The sequence below is a fragment of the Bubalus bubalis genome, chromosome 7 (genome assembly GCF_019923935.1).
Source record: "Bubalus bubalis isolate 160015118507 breed Murrah chromosome 7, NDDB_SH_1, whole genome shotgun sequence".
NCBI lineage: Eukaryota > Metazoa > Chordata > Mammalia > Artiodactyla > Bovidae > Bubalus > Bubalus bubalis.
Window position 1 is genome coordinate 39,230,129 of NC_059163.1, and position 19,380 is coordinate 39,249,508.

General features: G+C 39.4%; 1 protein-coding gene across 1 annotated transcript; it reads right to left on the bottom strand.

Annotated features, from left to right (window-relative positions):
- Positions 1 to 1,309: 1,309 nt before the first annotated feature.
- On the bottom strand, positions 1,310 to 4,132 carry LOC102416094 (conserved oligomeric Golgi complex subunit 6). The gene has a single exon (XM_044945514.2). It carries the CDS (start codon positions 4,035 to 4,037, stop codon positions 2,697 to 2,699), a length of 1,341 nt encoding a protein of 446 aa, XP_044801449.2. The 5' UTR covers positions 4,038 to 4,132; the 3' UTR covers positions 1,310 to 2,696.
- Positions 4,133 to 19,380: the final 15,248 nt, after the last annotated feature.

Genomic DNA, 19,380 nt, shown 5'->3' on the forward strand with positions numbered 1-19,380 from the left:
GACTTATAGCTTATCTTAGTTTTAAAAGAATGTTCTATATAATATCTCTCAGTTGACTTTCTGCACAAAAATTAGTCAATAATTCTGCCACTACCTCAGTGCAAACACTAACAAAAGCAATGTTCTCATGTTCTGATAAGATGTTCTAATAGTTGTGTGCATGAATAAAGTTTATTTAGTAAGTAACTGTTAATCGCTCAGTCGTGCCCAACTCTGTAACACCATGAACTGCAGCCCACCAGGCTCCTCTGTGCACGAGATTTTCCAGGCAAGGATACTGAAGTGGGTTGCCATTTCCTTCTCCAAAAGTTTATTTAAAACAATCTAAAATTTACTTCTAAATGCTCTTATTGTTTGAAACAAAGACTAAAGAACTATTGACTTTCTGATTTTTGACATCATTTTCTACTGCCCCTAAAATGATATCATTTTAAAATATAATCCCCTGAACAGCAACATATTCTTTGCACATTTCTAAGGGAATCTCTGCTTATTCAAAAAACACAAATGCAAAACTGTGAAGTGAGAAAAGTAATGAAAACTCATGAATTTGAGTCCAAAGACTATATTTTTTCAAGTTCACCAAAGAGGTTTAGTTTTATAGCACAGGGATACAATTACTTGTCATGGAGAAATTTGTTTTCATTTTGGCTCTGCTCCACCTGGAGTATTATTGATACCTCTGGGTCCTTTACTATCTATACTTTCAAATACATATTCCTAATACAGTTTACTATTATAAAAAAAATTGAAGCTTAATCACTTAATACTGTTATATAAATTCATATAATACTTGAGTCAGTATAAACTAAAACACAAATATGAGAGTTTTTTGAAACATAGCATGCATCCATAATTAATGAAATTATTAAACTTTAGTAGAGAAGTATATCGATTCACATTATATATTCACAATCTGAGATATGTATGTCACAAATGTATCATTCTGTGTCTTGCATCATAGAAAACAGACTTTTGAAAAATTAAAGAGGTATATCAAAAGGAGAATTCTTTCATATGCCACTCTTTAGCTGCCATGAGAACCTGCAACACCCAACCTCATCCATGACTTCACACATCTTTGAAGCTGTACAAGCATGCATTATTCCCTTCTGAGGAGTTCTCCTATAAGATGTCAGCCCCTGCCACAGCAGCTTATTAATTTTTAAAACTACAACCTGTATTTTTCTCAGAAAACACATCTTTTTATGAGGCCAGTAGTTATATGCATTGTGTTACTTAACAAATGCAAGTATTCTTTTTTTTTTTTTTTTTTTCTAAAAACACTTTAGTATTTTATTTGAAAAACTTAGGTAAAAAGATAAATATATTTTTATTTCCCCTAGAAAACAAAGGAATTCACTAATGATAAGCAAGCAATCTTTTCTCACAATAGATATAAATTATATAAAATTTAAGCTCTTGCCTTACATCATACTTTATTTTAATATATCACATTTATTGAAGGAAAAAGATTAAAATACATATCAAACACCAAAAGAGATGATATGTAACCAATTATTCTTGATCCAAAAAAATCATATTAATACAACTGTAAATTTCAGATAGAACAGCCCCATTCTGACAATACTAATTTGTTATACATTCTGTATTTGCCAAATAAATATTATCTTACTACTTTTCAAAATATTTTAACCTAACCAAGGTTTTCCTTATATCTCATTTTCTCATTTGTAATTTGGGGACATACCTCTTTTTATAGATCTACCAGAAATTAAGATTTTGCTAATAAGAACTGTCCTCAACATCTTACCAACAAAGTCACATCAAATACATTTAGATTTGTTAAAAAAAAAAAAAAAAAAAACAAACTGATTTTGAATCTCATTTTTGGTCAAGTTTCAAAGTCAGAGCCCAAAGAATTCTTTGCAAGGGGCATCATATGAATAGATATGTCATCAATTAGAAGTTTGCTACTTTGGCATTTTCCCTCCAGTGATAGAATACATCAGTTTTTCGTTGGTTTAAACACCAGACAAAATGAATAGACAGTTGAATTTAGAGTCCACATGGTACAACAAACACATTCCTTTAAACACCAGACTGACATGCAGCACAGGATGTCCACACACCTCACACCTACATCCTAGCCGACGCTGAATTTCACCTTGAATTCAGTCCAGGGCAGCCAGAGTGGAAGCCACCTTTAAATGACTGCTCTCTGTTTTTGCTGAATGTATATTTCTGCTCCTCCGTTTAAGCATACCTACTCACAATATCTAATAAGGAAGCAAATGAATCTTTAAGTAAAGAGATGTTTATTAATATTAGGTCATATCTTCAAACTAACTCTTAAGTTTAGATAATTTTTAATGTACAGTTAAATTTAGAACTAATCTTGTTTAAAAACAAAAATCCCTGAAACCTCTCATTCTACTCTTTTTCCACATATGTGTATTCCAGAATTGAGGAAAAACGGCAGAGCTAGAGACAGGATTAGCAAAGAACAGAGTCCTTCTGTGTGGAGAGCAGATACAGAGCAACTGCTAATAACCCAGGTCCACATGCTACTTACACATTACTGTGACCAGAGCAATTACTGGGATTCATATTCTTATGATACAAAGAAAACTGCAACCATCAGATTTCAAAGTAAAGATGAACAGACTAAAAACCGAGAAAACCTTCAGGGTTTTAGGAATGCAGTATTTTGCTACCACACTCAAAGACGATGATCAGGAGAGAAGTGTCTGCACTTGCTGTGGCGATCGGTGTAGAATGTTCCCAGGATCTTTGTACTCATTGACCGGATTCATCACAGCTGCATACACTTCCCCATAGGCTCTGCAGACTAAATCTGTAGACTGTTTTATGATCTGCTCTTTCACTGTGGCACTTAGAAGAAAGTTCAGCTGTGGCATTAACAGGTTGTCAGGAGCTGACAGATAGCGATCAAACTGAACCATTGCAGCCTTCAGTGCCACAGAATCCAAGTTGGGCAGATTAGCTAAAGGGCCCTGTTCAACTTTATGCTGCTGTACCGTGTTATAAATATAACTCAAGCCTGCTCTGGTTAAAACGTAAGAAGCTTGCTCATTTATAAGTGTGTCCAAATGTGCTTCAATCTGGAACTGCAGCATTTCCAGACGTCTGTCAGTGAATTCAAACAGAGCTAATGTCGTCTTCATCATATATAGTGAATTGACCATGAAAGTGGCCATGTCAGCTGTGCCCAAATGGCTGGCTGATACAGTACACATCTGGAGGAGAGGATCCAAGACACACGATAAAACCTGCACAAAATCAGCTTGACGGGCATCTAACGGCACAACTGAAGAATCATGAGACGCTAGAACTTCACGCAGCAACACGAGCGTCTGATTTAAGGCAGAACTTGGTCCAAGATCAGGTGGTGGGAGTTCAACCTTGTCCATTAACTTACTGGCATGAAGACTTAAGCTGTTGAAGAATATTTTTTTGCTCAACAAATGCATTTCTTCAATGGTAGTCAACAATGTAGTTGCGCTATTTCCAATAATGCCACTGATTGTGTGGTGGTAAAATTTGAGGAGGTTAGAAATTTTATATAATAAAACTGCCCCAGGTTCAGCAACTATTACTTGTTCAATTCGAACCTTTAGAGGTCTGCACACACCCTCAGTGATATGGCCAACAACTTCTTGAATATTTTCTTCAACACCTTGTGTAGTTACATGCTTCAAAAGAGCTTCGAGGTGTTCTTTTTCAGAAGCAGTAGCTTGATGGAGCCAAGCCAACATATCTCCTACGTATCTCAAAGGGTCATGGGAGTGCATTTCAATGGGTCTAGGGGTACCTCCTGGGCCCCCTCTTGTAAGAGCATCAATGAATCCACGAACCACTGTACTTCTTCTGGCTGTTCCAAACTCATCTAAGGTATACTTATATAAGACAGGTCTGTCCTGCAGGGCTTCCATTGCCTGAGTTAGTACTGGAGATATGTCACATGATTCTTGTGTCAGTGTTCTGCATTCACTTTGAGCCCACCGGTAAAGTCTTTTGTAAGATGTTTCTTGAAGCAAGGCCATTTGCTCCATAATTTCTAAACCCGCTGTTTGTTGGTTTGTACGCAAGAGAACTTTAACATCATTATGAATCTGTTTTACTCTTCCCAGTGCCTTGAAAAATTCCTCAGTGAAATGCAAGTATTCTTACACCAAAATTTTTCCCTGTTTTCAGTAGGGTCTATACTCCCCAATTAGAATCAATCTTATGTTATAGGATATGGGATCTCCATAAAGACACTCAATTTATAGCAGGCTCAAATTATTAATGGATTTGTATCAGATTTATACAGAACACAACAAGCTATATAGCTGTGGCTATAGGTCATCAAGGATTTATTCAGAAAATGAAGATCATGGCATCTGGTCCCATCACTTCATAGGAAATAGATGGGGAAACAGTGGAAACAGTGTCAGACTTTATTTTTGGGGGCTCCAAAATCACTGCAGATGGGGACTGCAGCCATGAAATTAAAAGACGCTTACTCCTTGGAAGGAAAGTTATGACCAACCTAGATAGCATATTCAAAAGCAGAGACATTACTTTGCCAACAAAGGTCCGTCTAGTCAAGGCTATGGTTTTTACTGTGGTCATGTATGGATGTGGGAGTTGGACTGTGAAGAAGGCTGAGCACCGAAGAATTGATGCCTTTGAACTGTGGTGTTGGAGAAGGTGCTTGAGAGTCCCTTGGACTGCAAAGAGATCCAACCAGTCCATTCTGAAGGAGATCAGCCCTGGGGTTTCTTTGGAAGGAATGATGCTAAAGCTGAAACTCCAGTACTTTGGCCACCTCATGCAAAGAGTTGACTCATTGGAAAAGACTCTGATGCTGGGAGGGATTGGGGGCAGGAAGAGAAGGGGATGACAGAGGATGAGATGGCTGGATGGCATCTCTGACTTGATGGACTTGAGTCTGAGTGAACTCCGGGAGTTTGTGATGGACAGGGAGGCCTGGTGTGCTGCGATTCATGGGGTTGCAAAGAGTTGGACACAACTGAGCAACTGAACTGAACTGAATGGCAAAATCTGAGGAAAAAGGAACTGTCTAAGAAGGGCAGGGTAAGGAATCTAAGGATGTAGAGAGAATACTGAGAGAAAGAGGCAAGGAAAAGTGGAGAGGAGTGTGTTGAGGAGACTGGAGGACAGAATGGTATTATATTTAGTGAAAAAATAGATAATCTATAAATAAATGTCCATACGAATGTGATCATTCTGTTGAGACATTTGATGCAGAAAAGAAATGAATAATAGGCTGTTTTATATTCTTTTGAATACTGAAGTGAGAGAAATGATGGACCCCACTTTGTCCTCAGTAGTCTCTTACTCTATGTTCAACCAGTCTCCCCAGCTGCTGTCCTAACCAACGAAAATCAGCCTCAAATGCACCAACATAAGTTTGCCAGCATCTTCCACAGAGGTGGAAGTTTCCACAGATGTGGCCATGATCAACTTCTTCATGGTCTCCTTTGCGTGGCTGATGATCTTACTTTCTCAGATATTCCCACAAGCTCTGCTTGTCCTCTTGTCTACCCATACAAGTAACTTACGCTGTTAGAATGAGTGAATACTCTGATCCTCCAGCTTCCTTTCCAGACTATCACTTCCTCAGTTCCTTCCACATTTGTATAAATTTGATCTCTGTTAAACCTCTAACTTCCTAATGCCAAAGAAAGGAATAACCCGTGTGGCAGGCACACGTGATTCTGATAATTACAGGGAATGGATTTGATTTTGCCAATAGTCACATGAATTTAGGAAGTCATTATGTACTCAAAGATTCAGTTTCCTCATATTAAAAAAAAAAAAAAGATAAATTCTATTTCATGGGACTTTTGTAAGATTTAAACAAGAAGATGCATTTAAAGTAGGCTAATAAATATTCAGTTCAGTACAGTTCAGTCGCTCAGTCATGTCTGATTCATTACAACCCCATGGATTGCAGCACGCCAGGCCTCCCTGTCCATCACCAACCCCTGGGGTTTACCCAAACTCATGTCCATTGAGTCAGTTATGCCATCCAACCATTTCATCCTCTGTCATCCCCTTCTCCTCCTGCCCTCAATCTTTCCCAACATCAGGGTCTTTTCAAATGAATCAGCTCTTCGCATGAGGTGGCCAAAGTACTGGAGTTTCAGCTTCAACATCAGTCCTTCCAGTGAACACCCAGGACTGATTTCCTTTAGGATGGACCAGTTGTATCTCCTTTCAGTCCAAGGGACTCTGAAGAGTCTTCTCCAACACCACAGTTCAGAAGCATCAATTCTTTGCTGCTCAGCTTTCTTTATAGTACAACTCTCACATCCATACATGACTACTGGAAAAACCATAGCCTTGACTAGATGGACTATTGTTGGCGAAGTCATGTCTCTGTTCTTTAATATGCTGTCTAGGTTGGTATAACTTTTCTTCCAAGGAGTAAGCGTCTTTTAATTTCATGGCTGCAGTCACCATCTGCAGTGATTTTGAAGCCCCCAAAAATGAAGTCTGCCACTGTTTCCAGTGTTTATCCATCAATTTGCCATGAAGTGATAGAACCAGATGCTATGATCTTTGTTTTCTGAATGTTGAGCTTTAAGCCAACTTTTTCACTATCCACTTTCACTTTCATCAAGAGGCTCTTTAGCTCTTCTTAACTTTCTGCCATAACTGTTACGTCATCTGCATATCTGATGTTATTGATATCTTTCCTGGCAATCTTTATTCCAGCTTGTCCTTTTCCAGCCCAGCATTTCTCATGATGCCCTCTGCATATAAGTTAAATAAGCAGGGTAAAAATATTCAGCCTTGACGTACACTTTTCCTATTGGGAACCAGTCTGTTGTTCCATGTCCAGTTCTAACTGTTGCTTCCTGGTAGCTATACAGGTTTCTCAAGGGGCAGGTCAGGTGGTCTGGTACTCTCATCTCTCTCAGAATTTTCCACAGTTTATTGTGATCCACACAGTCAAATGCTTTGACATATTCAATAAAGCAGAAATATATATATATATATATATATATATATATATATTTTTTTTTTTTTTTTTTTCTGGAACTCTCTTGTTTTTTCAATGATCCAGCAACTTGATCTCTGGTTCTTCTGCCTTTTATAAAACCAGATTGAACACCTGGAAGTTCCTGGTTCATGTATTTCTGAAGCCTGGCTTGGAGAATTTTGAGCATTACTTTGCTAGTGTATGACATGAGTGCAATTGTGCAGTAGTTTCAGCATTCTTTGGCACTGCCTTTCTTTGGGGTTGGAATGAAAACTGACCCTTTACAGTCCTGTAGCCACTGCTGAGTTTTCCAAATTTGCTGGCCTATTAAGTGCAGCACTTTAACATCATCATCTTTTAGGATTTGAAATAGCTCAACTGTAATTCCATCACCTCCACTAGCTTTGTTTGTAGTGATGGTTATAAGGCCCACTTGACTTCACACTCCAGGATGTCTGGCTCTAGGTGTGTGATCACATCATCGTGATTATCTGGGTGGTGAAGATCTTTTTTGCACAGTTCTTCTGTGTATTTTTGCCACCTCTTCTTAATATTTTCTGCTTCTGTTAGGTCCATACCATTTCTGTCCTGTATTGAGCCCATCTTTGCATGAAATATTTCCTTGGTATCTCTAATTTTCTTGAAGAGATCTCTAGTCTTTCCCATTCTATTTGCATTGATCACTGAGGAAGGCTTTCTTTTCTCTCCTTGCTATTCTTTGGAACTCTGTGTCCAAATGGGTATATCTTTCCTTTTCTCTTTTGCTTTCCGCTTCTCTTCTTTTCATAGCTATTTGTATGGTTTCCTCAGAAAATCATTTTGCCTTTTTACAATTCTTTTTCCTGGGGATGATCCTGATCACTGCCTCCTGTACAAAGTCACAAAACTCCACCCATAATGCTTCAGACACTCTATCAGATCTAATCCCGTGAATCTATTTGTCACTTTCACTGTATGATCGTATGGGATTTTATTTAGTTCATACTTGAATGGTTGAGGAGTTTGCCCTACTTTCTTCAGTTTAAGTCTGATTTTGACATTAAGGAGTTCATGATCTGAGCCACAGTCAGCTCCTGGTCTTGATTTTGCTGACTGTGTAAAGCTTCTCCATCTTGGCTACAAAGAATATAATCAATCTGATTTCTGTGTTGGCCATCTGGTGATGTCCATTTGTAGAGTTTTCTCTTGTGTTGTTGGAAGAGGGTTTTTGCTATGACCAGTGCGTTCTCTTGACAAAACTTGATTAGCCTTTGCCCTGCTTCATTCTGTATTCCAAGGCCAAATTTGCCTGTCACTCCAGGTGTTTCTTGACTTCCTACTTTTGCATTCCAGTCCCCTATAATGAAAAGGACATCTTTTGGGGGTGTCAGTTCTAGAAGGTCTTGTAGGTCTTCATAGAACTATTCAACTTCAGCTTCTTCAGTGTTAATGGTCGAGGCATATACTTGAATTACAGTGATATTGAATAGTGTGCCTGGAAATGAACAAAGATTATCCTGTCGTTTTTGAGATTGCATCCAAGTACTGCATTTTGGGCTCTTTTGTTGACTATGATGTCCACTCCATTTCCTCTAAGGTATTCTTGCCCACAGTAGTAGATATAATGGTCATCTGAGTTAAAGTCACCCATTCCAGTCCCTTTTAGTTCGACTGATTCCTAAAATGTCCACATTCACTTTTGCCATCTCCTACTTGACCACTTCCAATTTGCCTCGATTCATGTACCTAACATTCCAGGTTCCTATGCAATATTGCTCCTTACAACATTGGACCTTGCTTCTCTCACCAGTTACATCCAAAACTGGGTGTTGTTTTTGCTTTAGACCCGTCTCTTCATTCTTTCTGGAATTATTTTTCCAATGGTCTCCAGTAGCTAATTGAACACCTACCAACCTGGAGAGTTCATCTTTCAGTGTCCTATCTTTTTTGCCTTTTCATACTGTTCATGGGTTAGGGTTAGAGCACTAACATATTACAATTTATAAAATATCATCCTATTTTATCTCATAGATCTTCTAGCACAGAGTTCAATATTGATCATACTTTTGCTCACTTGTACACATTTGAAAAAAAAAAATTATATAACTCCTGTGGAAATATAGACCACCCAAATATGAACAAGTCAAGGATATCAGATGCTGCTCTAAAGCAAGAGAATCAGCTGCCATCACTTGCTTTTAGCAGAGACTCAAGACAGGTGGGAGTGGGAAGCTTTATAGTGAAAAAAAGGCAGGCTCTAATTGGAGGTTGTTGGTCTGCTTATTCTGGAGGCAGGCTAATAGAAATGGGGCATCTTGATTGGTTAGAAGAGTAAACTTCTCTCATTTTGATTGGCCCTAAATTGTGAGTGAGAGTAAAATAAGGGAACCATTTGGGGGAAACTGATAAAAGCATTGTGATTTGGCTTCTGGGAATGATTACTGTAGAGTTTGTGGATTAGAGTTTAAATTTAATATTTGGTCTGGTCATTTCTATTTGCATATTCAGTCTCTTACTCCTTTTATAATAGCCTTCATAGTAATAAATGTTTACTTTCATGCTAATCTATGCCTATGAAAATGAGTTTCATAATAAGTTTATATACTCAAAAATATGTTTCTACACTGGAAATAAATGTTTTTTTTTTTTAAACATCTGTGTATAGATTTTTATGTAAAATAGATGGCCATATTTTTATTGATTTATGCTTTCTGTTAGTTTGTTTTGGGAGAAATCTCAAATCTGCTACTTTGAATTAGTTTTGAAAACCACGATGGGAATTATTTATAGACCATCATAGCTATGAGAAGTATGAAAACCTACTAACAGCATTCTTCATTCATTGATTACAGCCCTGAGAGAAGAGCAATCTGACTGTGAAATTGCTTTTACTGGTAATAATTAAATCTGATATGTAAAATAATTTATTAACTCTACAAGGTCTTCAAAAACAATTTTGTTAGATGAATATATTATTGCTATCTTTAGGAAGAGATCAGAACAAATCATAAAGTATGTATAAAATCATAAAGTATCTTGCATATATCCAAGATGCTGGAGTAGAAGGATGTGCGCCCATCTTCTCCTGAGAGAACTCCAAAGTTAGAATTTGCTGCTGAACAACCGTTGACAGGAGAATGTTGGATCCCACCAAAAAAGATACCCCACATCCAAGGGCAAAGGAAAGTTCCCAACAAGGCAGTAGGAGGGGCGAAATTTTGTTTAGAATAAAACTCCATACCTGCCAGAGACGCTCAGAGGGTTCAAACAAAACTTTGTGCACAGTAGGAAAACCTACAGATACTGAGTCAGATATGCCTTTAAGTGTTTGACTCTCTCCTGTGGAGGTATGAGTCAGCTGTGGCCTGCCACAGGGGCATGGGCTCCGGGTGCAGCAGACCTGGGTATAGGATAAGCCTTCTTGGAGCAGGTCGCCATTAACACCACCATAGAGCTGCCAGAATTTAAATAGGACTAGGAAGCAGACTCTAGGAGGTGCAAACAAAACCTTTTGTGCACCAGAACCCAGGAGAAAGGAGCAGCAACCCCATAAGAGACTGGCCCAGACTTGCCTATGAGTGTCCAGGAGTCTCTGGCGGAGGCAAGGATCAGCAGTGGCCTGCTACAGGGTCAGAGGCACTAACTGCAGCAGTGCCTGCATGGGACCTTTTGAAGGAAGTCACCATTATCTTCATTACCTCCACCATAGTTTGGCCTCAGGTCAAACAACAGGGAGGGAATACAGCCTCAACCATCAACAGAAATTGATTTAAAGATTTATTGAACATGACCCCACCCATCAACACAAGAGCCAGTTTCCCCCTCAGGAAAGCTGGGTCTCCTATCAGAAAGCTTCCATAAGCCTCTTGTCCTTCTCCATTATAGGACAGACAGAATGAAAGCCATAATCACAGAAACTAATCAAACTGATCACATGGACCACAGTCTGGTCTAGCTTAATGAAACTATGAGCCATGCCGTGTAGGGCCACCCAAGATGGACGGGTCATGGTGGAGAGTTCTGACACAATGTGGTCCACTGGAGAAAGTAATGGCAAAGCAATTCAGTTTTCTTGCCTTGAGAATGCCATGAACAGTATGAAAAGGCAAAAAGATAGGACATTGAAAGATGAACTCTCCAGGTCAGTAAGTGCCCAATATGCTACTGGAGATGGGTAGAGAAATAACTCCAGAAAGAATGATGAGACAAGTCCAAAGCAAAAACAACACCCAGTTGTGGATATGACTGGTGTTGGAAGTAAAGTCCGATGTTATAAAGAGCAATACTGCATAGGAACCTGGAATGTAAGGTTCATGAATCAAGCCAAACTGGAAGTGGTTAAACAGGAGATGGCAAGAGTGAACTTAGACATTTTAGGAATCATTCAATTAAATTGGACTGGAATGGGTGAATTCCAGTATCTACTACTGTGGGCAAGAATCCTTTTAGAAGAAATAGAGTAGCCCTCATACTCAATAAAAGAGTCCAAAATACAGTATTTAGATGCAATCTCAAAAATGACAGAATGATCTGTTTGTTTCCAAGGCAAATGATTCAATATCACAGTAATCCATGTCTAGGCCCCAACCAGAAATGCTGAATTTGAACGGTTCTATGAAGACCTTTGGACTGCAAGGAGATTCAACCAGTCCATTCTGAAGGAGCTCCGTCCTGGGTGTTCATTGAAAGGACTGATACTGAAGCTGAAACTCCAATACTTTGGCCACCTCATGCGAAGTGTTGACTCATTGGAAAAGACCCTGATGCTGGGAGGGATTGGGGGCAGGAGGAGAAGGGGACGACAGAGGATGAGATGGCTGGATGGCATCACTGACTCAATGGACATGAGTACATGAGTTTTAGTGAGCTCCAGGAGTTGGTGATGGACAGGGAGGCCTGGCGTGCTGTGATTCATGGGGTCACAAAGAGTCAGACACGAGCGACTGAACTGAACTGATGAAGACCTAAAAAACCTTCTAGAAGAAACACTTCCAAAAGATGTCCTTTTTCATTACAGGGGACTGGAATGCACAGGCAAATATGGTATTGAAGAACAAAATGAAGGAGGGCAAAGACTAATCAAGTTTTGCCAAGAGAACACACGGTTCATAGCAAATAACTTCTTCCAACATTGCAAGAGAAGACTCTAAACATGGACATCACTATATGGTCAATACTGAAATCAGATTATATTTGATTATAATATTATGATCATATTCTTTGCAGCAAAAAATGGAGAAGCTCTGTACAGTCAGCAAACACAAGACCAAGAGCTCACTGTGGTACAGATCATGAACTCTTTATTGACAAATTCAGGCTTTAATTGAAGAAAGTAGGGAAAACCTCTAGACCATTCAGGTATGACCTAAATCAAATCCCTTATGATTATACAGTGAAAGTGACAAACAGGTTCAAGGGAATAGATCTGATAGACACGGTGCCTTAAGAACTATGGTCAGAGGTTTGTGACATTGTACAGGAGTCAGTGATCAAGACCATCCCCAAGAAAAAGAAATGCAATAAGGCAAAATGGTTGTCTGAGGAGGTCTTAAAAATAGCTGTGAAAAGAAGAGAAGTGAAAAGCAAAGGAGAAAAGGGAAGATATACCCATTTGAATGCAGAGTTCCAAAGAATAGCAAGGAGAGAAAAGAAAGCTTTCCTTAATGATCAGTGCAAAGAAATAGAGGAAAACAACAGGATGGGAAAGACTAGAGATCTCGTCAAGAAAATTAGAGATACCAAGGGGATATTTCATGCAAAGATGGGCTCAATACAGGACAGAAATGGTATGGACCTAACAGAAGCAGAAGATAATAAGAAGAGGTGGCAAGAAAGCACAGAAGAACTATTCAAAAAAGATCTTCATGATCCAGAAAAACACGATGGTGTAATCACTCATTTAGAGCCAGACATCCTGGAATGTGAAGTCAAGTGGGATGTAGGACACATCACTGCAAACAAAGCTAGTGGAGGCAACGGAATTCCAGTTGAGTTATTTAAAATCCTAAGAGATGATGCTGTGAAAGTGCTGCACTCAATATGCCAGCAAATTTGGAAAACTCAGCAGTGGCCACAGGACTGGAAAAGGTCAATTTTCATTCCAATTGCAAAGAAAGGCAATGCCAAAGAATGCTCAAACTACCACACAATTGCACTCATCTCACATGCTAGTAAAGTAATGCTCAAAATTCTCCAAGCCAGGTTTCAACAGTACATGAACCATGAACATTCAGATGTTCAAGCTGGATTTAGAAAAGGTAGAGGAGCGAAAGTTCAAATTGCCAACATCCATTGGATCATTGAAAAAGCAAGAGAGCTCCAGAAAAACATCTACTTCTGCTTTATTAACTATGCCAAAGCTTTTGACTATGTGGATCACAAGAAACAGCGGAAAATTCTTAAAGAGATGAGAACACCAGACCACCTTACCTGCCACCTGAGAAATCTGTATTCAGGTCAATAAGCAACCAGACATGGAACAACAGACTGGTTCAAAATTGGGAAAGGAGTACGTCAAGGCTATATACTGTTACCCTGCATATTTAACGTATATGCAGAGTACAACATGTGAGAGGCCAGGCTGGATGAAGAATAACTTGGAATCAAGATTCCTGGGAGAAATATCAATAACTTCAGATATGCAGATTACACCATCCTTATGGCAGAAAGCAAAGAAGAACTAAAGAGCTTCCTGATGAAAGTGAAAGAAGGGAGTGAAAAAGTTGGCTTAAAAGTCAACATTCAGAAAACTAAGATCATGATATCCAGTCCCATCACTTCATGGCAAATATATGGGGAAACAATGGAAATGGTGAGAGATTTTATTTTAGAGCGCTCCAAAACACTGCATATGTTGTCTGCAGCCTTGAAATTAAAAGGCACTTGCTCCTTGGAAGAAAAGCTATGACCAAACTAGACAGCATATTAAAAAGCAGAAACATTACTTTGCCAACGAAGGTCCATCTAGTCAAAGCTATGGTTTTTCCAGTAGTCATGTATGGTTGTGAGAGGTGGGCTGTTGTAAAGAAAGCTGAGCGCTGAAGAACTGATGCTTTTAAACTGTGGTGTTAGAGAAGACTCTTGAGAGTCCCTTGGACTGCAAGGAGATCTAACCAGCCACTCCTAAAGGAAATCAGTCGTGAATATTCTTTGGAAGGACTGATGCTGCACCTGAAACTCCAATACTTTGGCCACCTGATGCAAAAAAACTGACTCATTTGAAAAGACCCTGATGATGGGAAAGATTGAAGGTGGGAGGATAAGAGAGGATAGAGGATGAGATGGTGGGATGGTGTCACTGACTCGATGGACGTATGTTTGAGCAAGTTTTGGGAGTTATGATGGACAGTGAAGCCTGGGGTGCTGCAGTCTATGGGGTCGCCAAAAGTTGGATACAACTGAATGACTGAACTGATTGATACATAAAATAATTTCACAATAAATATGTGATTATACAATCTCTAAGTGGCTTTATTCTGGGTAAAACAAAAACTCCTTCTGAATATAGGAGAATGTTACCTTTACATTCGTGAGTGCTAAATCTCTTCAGTCGTATCCAACTCTGTGCAACCCTATGAACTGTAGTCTGCCAGACTTCTTTGTTCATGGGATTTTCCAGGAAAGAATACTGGAGTGGGTTGCCATGCCCTCCTCAACATTACCTTTCAGAACCTGAAAACAAAACAAAACAAAACACACCTTTCAATAAGAAAGTTCAAAAAGTATGTAATATTAATTTGCTTGATTAAAAGGAATCTTCCTTTAATAATAACAAAATATTTAAAGTAAGTTAAAGAAAATTATCTTCTTCATTTATTTCAACAAATACTTGGGGAATATGTGCAAATGTAGACTAAGGTTGAGAGCTCAAATATGTTCATCTGACATTATTTTTTTTTTCTGCACTGCTTTAAAAGTTGAACCAGCATTTTAAAAAATCAAAGAATTTCATATACAAATCTAGATTTCTTTCTTCTTAAACAACTCAGGACTGCATCTGAATAGGCCAGACAATCCACTAGAAGAGAGAAGAGGCTGCTTCCATTAGAGAGGGTATGTCATCTTCTCCACACTTCTGACCACTCTCTACTCAAAGACTGTCTCTTTCAATTATCCACTCTCAGAGCCCTATCACCCTGTTATCATTGGAAAATCATTTCTGTATACCTGTGCCTCTGTAAAGAATTGAAAAGCAAAAGCTATACCAGTAAAATATCACATTTTAAGAAAAGAAGAGAAATATATGTTCTTGTGGAAATCATGCTATTTCCACAATTAAATACACAAAGGGGCTCTGTAACAAAACAAGACAAAACTCAGTTCCCTTTCTAATATTTATACTATCATTGTGGACCCTGCAAGATTTTGCACTAGGAGCCCCAGGGAAACAAGCCAGGCACTATGCTAGGTCCTAGGAATATAATGGTTAACAATATTGAGTGGACTTCATAGAGTATGCATAATCTAGCAGGGAGAAATCTATAAAGAATTCTAGTAAAGTTACACAAGTAATTATAACAAAGATCCATCCTTATCCATTTAAAAAGTAGAAATTTCAATGAGCTGCCTCTTAGTAAATCATTGGAAAAGCTCAAAAAGCCCAAAGACCAGAAAAATGTTGTTTGGTTCACCTTTATTTCAGATTATGAGATCTGAGTCTTTGATACCTCACAGGCCATTTATTCCCATAATCACTACTTACGAAATTGTTGTCTCAGTTCAGTTCAGTTGCTCATTCATGTCCGACTCTTCGTGACACCACAGATGCAGCATGCAAGGCCTCCCCATCCATTTCCAACTCCCGGAGTTTACTCAAACCCATGTCCATTAAGTCAGAGATGCCATCCAACCATCTCATCCTCTGTCGTCCCCTTCTCCTCCTACCTTCAATCTTTGCCAGCATCAGGGTCTTTTCAAATGAGTCAGTTCTTCCCATCAGGTGGCCAAAGTATTGGAGTTTCAGCTTCAACATCAGTCCTTCCAAAGACTATTCAGGACTGATTTCCTTTAGGATGGACTGGTTGGATCTCCATGTAGTCCAAGGGACTCTCAAGAAAGCATCAGTTCTTCAGTGCTCAGCTTTCTTTATGGTCCAACTCACACAACCATACATGACTACTGGAAAAACCATAGCCTTGACTACATGGAACTTTGTTGGCAAAATTATGTCTCTGCTTTTCAATATGCTGTCCAGGTAGGTCATAACTTTTCTTCCAAGGAGCAAGAGTCTTCTAAGATCATATCATTTTGCAAAGTTCTTCTGTGTATTCTTGCCACCTCTTCTTAATATCTTCTGCTTCTGTTAGGTCCATACCATTTCTGTCCTGTATTGAGCCCATCTTTGCATGAAATATTTCCTTGGTATCTTTAATTTTCTTGAAGAGATCTCTAGTCTTTCCCATTCTATTGTTTTCCTCTATTTCTTTGCACTGATCACTGAGGAAGACTTTCTTATCTCTCCTTGCTATTCTTTGGAACTCTGCATTCAAATGGGTATATCTTTCCTTTTCTTCTTTGCCTTTCACTTCTCTTTTCACAGCTATTTGTAAGGCTTCCTCAGAAAATCATTTTGCCTTTTTGTATTTCTTTTTCTTGGGGATGATCTTGATCATTGCCTCCTTTACAATGTCACAAAGCTCCATCCATAATGCTTCAGACACTCTGTCTATCAGATCTAATCCCTTGAGTCTATTTGTCATGTCCACCATATGATCATATGGGATTTGATTTAGTTCATACCTGAATGGTCGAGGGGTTTGCCCTACTTTCTTCAGTTTAAGTCTGAATTTGACATTGAGGAGTTCATGATCTGAGCCACAGTCAGCTCCTGGTCTTGATTTTGCTGACTGTATAAAACTTCTCTGTCTTGGCTGCAAAGAATATAATCAATCTGATTTCTGTGTTGGCCATCTGGTGATGTCCAATTGTAGAGTTTTCTCTTGTGTTGTTGGAAGAGGGTTTTTGCTATGACCAGTGCGTTCTCTTGACAAAACTTGATTAGCCTTTGCCCTGCTTCATTCTGTACTCCAAGGCCAAATTTGCCTGTCACTCCAGGTATTTCTTGACTTCCTACTTTTGCATTCCAGTCCCATATCATAAAAAGGACATCTTTTGGGGGTGTTAGTTCTAGAAGGTCTTGTAGGTCTTCAAAGATCCATTCAACTTCAGCTTCTTCAGCATTACTGATCAGGGCATAGACTTGGATTACCATGATATTGAATGTTTGCCTTGGAAACCAGAGATCATTCTGTTGTTTTTGAGATTGCATCCAAGTACTATATTTCGGGCTCTTTTGTTGATTATGATGGTACTCCATTTCTTCTAAGGTATTCTTGCCCACAGTAGTAGATATAATGGTCAACTGAGTTAAATTCATCCATTCCAGTCCCTTTTAGTTTGACTGATTCTTAAAATGTCAACGTTCACTCTTTCCATCTCCTGCTTGACCACTTCCAATTTGCCTTGATTCATGACCTTAACATTCCAGGTTCATATACAATATTGCTCTTTATAGCATTGGACTTTACTTCCATCACCAGTCACATCTACAACTGGGTGTTGTTTTTGCTTTGGATCCGTCTCTTCATTCTTTCTGGAGTTATTTCTCTAACCATCTCCAGTAGCATATTGGGCACCTACTAACCTGGCGAGTTCATCTTTCAGTGTCCTATCTTTTTGCTTTTTCATACTGTTCATGGCATTCTCAAGGCAAGAATACTGAAGTGGTTTGCCATTTCCTTCTCCAGTGGACCACGTTTTGACAGAACACTCCACCATGACCCGTCCGTATTGGGTGGCCCTATACCGCATGGCTCATTGTTTCATTGAATTAGACAAGGTTATGGTCCATGTGATCAGATTGGTTAGTTTTCTGTGCTTGTGGTTTTCTATCTGTCTTTCCTCTGATAGAGAAGGATAGGAGGCTTATGGAAGCTTCCTGATGGGAGAGATTGACTGAGGGGGAAACTGGATCTTTTGTTGATGGGTGGGGCCATGCTCAGTAGAATTTTAATCCAATTTTCTATTGATGGGTGGACCTGCATTCCCTCCCTGTTATTTACCTGAGGCCAAACTATGATGGAGATAATGAAGATAATGGTGATCCCATGTAGGCACTTCTACATTCAGTGCCCCCCAACCCTGCAGCAAACCACCACCAGCCTACACCTCCACCATAGACTCCTGGACACTCACAGGCAAGTCTGGGTCAGTCTCTTGTGGGATCACTTCTCCTTTTTCTTGGGTTCTGGTGCACACAAGATTGTTTGTGCCTCCCAAGTGTTTATTTCCCTAGTCCTGTGTAAGTTCTGGCAGCTCTATGGTGGGGTTAACAGTGACCTCCTTCAAGATGGCTTATGTCATACCCAAGTCTGCTGCACCCAACCATACCCAAGTCTTCTGCACCCAGAGCCCCTGCCCTTGCTGCAGCCCACTGCAGATCCGTACCTACACAGAAGACACTCAAATACAGTTCTGTCTCAGTCTCTGTGGGGTCTTTGGATACTGGTGCACACAAGGTTTGTTTTTAGCTCTCTGAACGTCTCTGGCAGGTATGGAGTTTGGTCTAAATGCAATTTTGCCCCTCCTACTGTCTTTCTGGGGCTTCTCCTTTTCCTCAGATGTGGGATATCTCCTCCTAGTTGCTCTAGCACCCTGTAGCCACAGCTCCAGCACTGTTGTCTACACACCTTTATCTACCAAATTATCTTCCTCACTCCTTCATGAATTTCAACCTTCTAATTTGTGATCATCAAACTCACCTATGTTATGACTTCTTGGAATGCTCTTATGACTGGAGAACATTAAACGTTATTAAAACCTGGCTACCTCTTAGGGAAATTCTTCCACTGAATTGCTCTTAACAGAAAGTCTCTCTCTCTCTCTCTCTCTCTTTTTTTTTTTTTTCATTCCACAAACCTCAGGATCAAGAGACAGGTGTCTTCCTTCCTCCTCAATGCTTCATTCAGGTAATTAACCTCACCACCTTCTTCTGAGGGAATTGATGCTATTTAAAGTTGATGTTGAGGTTCCCAGGTGACTCAGAGGTAAAGGATCCTTCCACCAATGTCGAAGACAAGGGTTCAATCCTTGGGTCAGGAAAATCCCCAGGAGAAGGAAATGTCAACCCACTCCAGTGTTCTTGTCTGGGAAATCCTATGGACAGTAGTGCCTGGCAGGCTACAATCCATGGGTGTGCAAAAAGTTAACACAACTGAGTGACTAAACAACACCAGAGCTTGTGTCAACTTCCTGTGCCACCCTCTCTTGTGTCTTGTTACCATCTATTGAAATATTCCTTCCTTATTATTTGTTGAAGACACTTCTCAAGGCAAAGAATTTTCCTACCTCATTATCATTCTCAGCAACTTCAACATGGACATAGATGAATTAACCACACCTAATCTCTTCAATCCTTGAACTCT

What these genes read in the sequence shown, in the direction of transcription:
- LOC102416094 (XM_044945514.2), bottom strand. Translation starts at nt 4,037, where the DNA reads ATGGAGCAAATGGCCTTGCTTCAAGAAACATCTTACAAAAGACTTTAC.